We start from the raw sequence: 6,625 nt of genomic DNA on the forward strand, positions 1-6,625 counted from the left end.
GTAGAGTGCTGTATGAATGAGTGTGTAGTAGAGTGATGTATAAATGTGTGTATTGTAGAATGCTGTATAAATGTGTGTCGAGTAGAGTGCTTTACGAAAGTGTGTACGGTGGCGTGCTGTATGAATGTGTGTGTGGTAGAGTGCTGTATGATTGTGTGTGTGGCAGAGTGCTGTATGATTGTGTGTAGTAGAGTGCTGTATGAATGTGTGTGTGTAGTAGAGTGCTGTATGAATGTGTGTTTAGTAGAGCGCTGTATAAATATGTGTGCTTGTGGTAAAGTGCTGTATGAATGTGTGTGAAGCAGAGTGCAAAATTGGAATTAAAAGAATGTATTAACAAAAAAACTCAATTCTTAATACAACGACTTAGAATCAAAAATTTTGAACAGAGCAATAAGTCAGGTAGCTTTCTAGCTAAACAGCTCAAAATAAATAAGGAAAAAACAACTATAGTTGGTGTTAATGGCTCGACTGGGAATACAGTTTACGACCCTGAAAGAATTAACAGCATTTTCAGAGATTTTTATAAAGACTTGTATTCGCCCCAGATAAACCCATCAGATAATTAAATTAATGAATTCCTGGATAAAATAACACTTCCTAAACTATTAGATAGTCAAACAATGGAGCTGGATTCACCACTGACACCAGTGGAACTCCAGGAAGCCCTCAAAAGCATGTCCAATAAAAAAGCTCCAGGTCCAGATGGATTCCCAACAGAATTCTATAAAGAATTCTGGAATATCCTGGCTCCACTACTTCACAAAATGCTACAAGAAACTGAGAAAAATAACAGACTTCCAAAAAATATAAATTCTGCCAACATTAGTCTCCTGTTAAAACCAGGCAAAGACCCTGTATTACCTACCAGTTATCGTCCCATATCTCTTATCAATGTTGATCTTAACATAATTTGTAAAGCCCTATCAAAAAGATTAGAAAAGGTAACTCCTCTAATAATACATTCAGACCAAACTGGTTTTATAAAAGGGAGACATTCAGCCACAAATTCACGCAGATTATTTAATTTAATAGATTATTCTTACAGTAAAAATATTGAAACTGCAATATTCTCTCTAGATGCAGAAAAAGCCTTCGATAGAGTTAACTGGAAATTTTTATTTGCAGCCTTACATAAATTTGGTTTTGGAAATTATTTCATAAATTGGTTACAAATATTATACAGTTCTCCTTCAGCATGCATTAGGACAAATAATCAAATATCTGCTAGTTTTGCTCTGCAAAGGGGCACCAGGCAGGGATGTCCACTCTCCCCCTCACTGTTTGCTATTTTCATCGAACCACTAGCCGCAGCAATCAGGCAAACTACAGATATTAAAGGCATAAAATGCAAGAACAGAGAGCACAAAATCAGTCTATATGCTGATGATGTGCTGCGCTTCCTCCGGCATTCACAAACCTCCATCTCTCAGGTTATTGGATTGATAAACTCTTTCTCAAAAGTTTCAGATTACTCTATAAACTGGCTAAAATCCACAGTTCTACCAATTAATTGCTCTTTCAACAATTCACTTACTACACAACTGCAATCAGGGAATATTACATATTTGGGTATCAAAGTTTCGCCTAAATTAGCAGATTTAACAAAACTAAACCACACCCCACTTTTAAAGAAAATTGAGGATGATCTGGCTAGATGAAAATCTTTACCCATATCTCTCATGGGAAGGATCGCATCAATAAAAATGATGATTTTGCCTAGAATAAATTATTTATTCTCAATGATCCCAAATAAACCATCATCTGACTGGTTTAGATCCCTGGACTCCTCTATTTCTAAATTTCTGTGAAAAGATAAACGCCCTCGTATTAGATTAAAAACACTACAGAAATCCAAAGATAAAGGAGGACTAGAACTACCCAACTTTTATTATTATTTTCTAGCCAACAGGCTAGAATACATCTCAAAATGGATAAAACACACCCCTTGATGAACCCTGGCTAGACATAGAACAGACACTTTGCAATAATATAATGATCTCGGACCTTCCATTCATTAGCTCAAACATAAAACGACAGGAATGCTTTAAAAGCATCAATATCAGCTCCTCTCTGACAGCTTGGTGGGAGTTTCTTAAAATGACAGAGTCTTCACTAATACCATGTAAACCTACACCCATCTGGAACAACCCTGACATCCTACAACAGAATAAGATGATAAACTACCCAGGTTGGAGGTGTAAAGGAATTGAATATTTGGAACATATTGTAAGGGTCCCACTGCCTGCAGCCTGCCTTGCTGATGGCCGCTGATTACCAACACCTGGCGGCCATCAGCCTGATGAGCCTCTCCATCTACTTAAGGCTGCAGTCCGGTGTGACTCATCGCTGGAGCATATCACCTCTTATGGTATAGTACTGTTGTGAGGCAAATGTCGGTGAAAAGAATTTGTTCACCTTTGCTCTTTTTTCCAGTTTCCTGGTTCCTCGTGCTTTTTGGATTCCCTCGTGACCTGACCTGGGTCCCTCGGCCTGTCAGGCATCTCTCGTGCCTCTTTGCCTCCAGTTGCCAGCCTTCCTCGTTTCCCTTTGGACCCTTGTTGGATTTCCCTCTGCTGTTCGCTCTCCCTGGACTGAAGGACCAGCTCACCTCCTCGGGCTTTGGACTGTAAGGACAAACGCTCAGTAAACAAACCACTCTGGCCTTCCCCGTTGGACAACTATTAACCTGTCGTCCCTCTTTCCAGGAGCCTCTGAGAAGCAGCTTGTGGACACTTTAAATTCACTGTACATAATAAACACTGTTCTTTTGTATTTCCACTGTGTCTGTCTCGTTCTGGGTCTCATATCATCTGGGTTCCCCGCGCACTCCTAACAGAAATGCTCCAGCCAGAAAAGACCCAGAATGAGACCAAGAGCATGCAGACAACTCCCGGTTCCACGGAGGAACGGATCGACAGGTTGGACAAGATTCTATATCATGTGCTGACTCACCAAACTACGGTCCAGTCCAACTTTCAGGAGCTCGGGGGTATGATTAAATCCATTAAATATCAACTGCAAGCTTCTGCCTCCTCAGCTCCAGCCGCTCCGCCAGTCCCCGTGGCTCCTGATCCCACTCCTCCTGTCCAACAAATATTCGTTAAACCATCTGAGTTCTTCACCGGAGACCCTGACCAATGTGGCGGCTTCTTGCTCCAGTGCCGACTCGCCTTCGAGGGGGCTCCCTCCCAGTTCTCGTCGGACATGGCCAAAATCACCTTCTTCGTAAGCCAACTCAAAGGTAATGCTCTCCGGTGGGCTGACTCGTTCCTCTTGAGCCATGATAACCCCCCTGCTTCCTATGAACTTTTTCTTCGAGAGTTTCGCAGGATTTTTGACCATCCCCTGCAGGCATCAAATGCCACCAAGCGGTTGTTGAATTTACGACAGGGCCGTCGTAATGCCTCGGAGTTCGTGCTGGAGTTTCGGATCCTTGCTGCCCAAACAGGATAGGACGAGCCTGCCCTCCAAGGTATTTTCCTTAACGCTCTTGTAGTGAACTTAATCTGGGGTCAAGACTAAGCCTAAGGTCAAAACCCTTGACCTTAAGAACCTTGTGGGACAGAAACTGTCATTTCATTGACTTGAATCCAGAGATACAGGTTCACCCATCCTGAGACTCTCTTTCTTGATAATCAAGTGAAAGAACACTCTCTTTTTATTATCATTACTATTTTACAGATGTTGATAATCAAAGTGTCTTAGTTCAAACCATTTTAGATGTTGCAGTGAACTAATCAATTTTATTAACTGTGTAATGATTTTTAATTCTCATGCAAGTGTGCGTTCCAGGGTCAGGAAGAAGCAGACATGCGTTGGAACAACTGTCTTGTTTATATCCTCTCAGACGTCAACAGAGGGGGTTTTGGCACCTGTTTCTGAAACTCGCCAAAACAAAACTCTGTCTGTGAGAACATTTTTGATCTGTTCCATAACAATTCTTGCTGCATTCTAACCTTTTACGTCACAAAACACACCCCGTCTGGTCGGTTCTGGCCAATGGGAATACTCCCAGATGAACCGGGAAAAGGGCTCTTTAAAATGTCGGTACTTCCTGGTCTAACCAGTTCTGTGAGGGTTCTACTCGGTTCGGTTGAGTTCAGTTCTGTTCAGTTCTGTGCGGAGAAGCCCAGTTCTGGGAGCCGGGAAGATCCTGACATGACAACAGAGCTCTTCCGAGTTTCATGGGATTATAACATTTTCCACTGAGGTGAGCTGTGGGAAAACAGAATCTCGCCGCTACTCCGGACGAGTAACAGCATCCTACGGAGACGCTGAAGGGTGCGTTAAACGGAATCTCGCCTGAGACATCTCCAGGTAAAAGAGTCGATTTCACCACCTAAGTGTACTGTAAGGAAAAGCTGAAGAAAGCCCGGAGAGTGCCGTTCTGTCAACACTCCCTCAAACACCATCTTATTCCCTCTAAACTTCTTTCCCATCTTTAAACTCTTCTATCAAGTAGATATTCTTCCAGATATTTTAGAAATGTCTGTGTAAAGTGCTCATCCACATCCGTGTGGGTAAAAGATCATAATTGTACAGTTTTCATAAATGTCTGTGGTGACGCAACGGAAAAATCATGGCCGTATGATTTTTCCTGATTGATTGCTTATGTTGTTATTTTCATAATTTGCCAAATTAATGTAAATGTTTGATGTTAAACTTTGATTCTGTAAATAAATGACCGCATTCATTTTGATGGGTCAAATATAAATGACGTCTCACGTTTGCATTTCATTAAATTCAATGCACGTTTTATTCAGTTCAGAAAAATGAGGAATCCGTGTTAATTGATGAATATATCTGAGCATCTGTTCATCTACACTCTGTCTGATTTTCTCAAAGACCAGCTGGCCACGCGAGATGAACCCGAGACTTTCGACAAACTGATAGACCTTGCCATCTCAATCGATGACCGTTTCCGGGACAGAAGGAGAGAGGCAAACTACAATTCCCATCGACCCTCGACTTCCGGGCTTTCGACTTCTCCAGGTGAGCCCAAGCCTGCACCTCAACACTACGTATCCCATAATCCTTCCACTTCCGGGTTTACGACCCCTCGCTATGAGTCCGTTTCACCAAAACAATCCCCTGTGAACTACAACTCCCAGTCTTCCTTGCTTCCTGGTCACAGCCAATCATCTTCTTTTCCCTCACGTGATCGCTCCCCCGAGCCTATGCAGGTGGGGCGCGCACGGCTGACTCCTACAGAGAGACAGCGGCGTGTATCTGCCCGTCTCTGCATTTATTGTGGTAATCCCGGTCATTTTCTGTCCCACTGTCCGTTTCGGGGAAGACGAGAACTTCCACCAGTAAAGCGGGAGTTACTGGGGGGAACGTCTGCGTTAACCTCCCCATTCAAACTATTACTTCCCATGGTCATTCAGACACAGAACCGTCGTTTCCCGTGCTCGGCTCTCATCGATTCAGGTGCTGAACAAAACTTGATCAGCGCCGATTTAGTTAAAGAATATTCTCTACCCACTCGCGAGATTCCGTCAATTTCTGTCGCCGGCTTAACCGGAGACACTTTGTTCCGTATTAATCTAAAGACCACAGAGTTGCATGTCATTATCTCGGGAAATCATCATGAGATGACAGATTTCTTTATATTTAATTCTCGTACACCCCAAGTAATTTTAGGTTTCCCCTGGCTTCGTAACCACAACCCGGTTATTAACTGGGAGCGTGGCTGTGTTGATAAATGGAGCGACAAGTGCCTCAGCAACTGTCTGCGCTCCGCCGTTAAAGAGCTCCCTCGAGACACGCCTCCTCTAGAGGAGATCGACCTTACCTCGGTCCCTGCTGAATACCGCGACCTGGTGGCCGTATTCAGTAAACAACGCGCTTTGTCACTTCCTCCTCACCGTCCCTATGACTGCGCGATTGACTTATTACTTGGCGCCCCCTTGCCGTCAAGTAGACTCTACAACCTTTCTGGTCCCGAGAGAGAGTCTATGTCTGACTATATTAATGAATCTCTTGCCTCAGGCATTATTAGACCCTCGACATCCCCTGTGGGAGCCGGTTTTTTCTTTGTTTCCAAAAAAGATAAATCACTCCGGTCATGTATTGACTATCGCGGCTTAAATAATATAACCATTAAAAATAAATATCCTCTTCCTCTCATTGATTCTCTTCAGGAACAGTTACAGTCTGCTTCCTGATTTTCTAAACTCGATCTTCGAAACGCGTACCACCTCGTCCGTATTAAAGAGGGCGACGAGTGGAAGACAGTCTTTCGCACTCCTTTGGGCCATTTCGAGTACTTAGTTATGCCTTTTGGGTTAACCAATGCCCCCGCTGTTTTTCAGGCGCTCGTTAATGACGTCCTGCGCGACTTCATTGGTAATTTTGTTTTCGTTTATCTAGATGACATCCTTATTTATTCCCGCGACCCCGCTCAACACACGGCCCACGTTCGCACGGTTCTTCAGCGGCTGTTGGAGAACCAATTATTCGTTAAAGCAGAGAAGTGTGAGTTTAACACCTCCACTGTCTCATTTTTAGGTTTTATTTTTGAGGGAGGTTGTTGCCGAACCGACCCTGAGAAGACCAGGGCGGTAGTCGACTGGCCGACCCCCGAGTCCAGGAAGCAGTTACAACGCTTCCTGGGTTTTGC

The 6,625-nt window shown here is 43.5% G+C and overlaps 1 protein-coding gene across 1 annotated transcript in view; it reads right to left on the reverse strand.

Moving 5' to 3' along the window:
* robo4 (roundabout, axon guidance receptor, homolog 4 (Drosophila)) overlaps positions 1–6,625 on the reverse strand; it is a 187,736-nt gene that overhangs the window by 14,042 nt on the left and 167,069 nt on the right. The window contains exon 19 of the mRNA XM_037687651.1: positions 5,525–5,532. Within this exon, the coding sequence (XP_037543579.1) occupies positions 5,525–5,532 (8 nt within the window). The remainder of the gene's footprint in view (positions 1–5,524; positions 5,533–6,625) is intronic.

Source organism: Nematolebias whitei, chromosome 14 (genome assembly GCF_014905685.2).
Source record: "Nematolebias whitei isolate Nwh7 chromosome 14, NemWhi1, whole genome shotgun sequence".
NCBI classification, from domain to species: domain Eukaryota; kingdom Metazoa; phylum Chordata; class Actinopteri; order Cyprinodontiformes; family Rivulidae; genus Nematolebias; species Nematolebias whitei.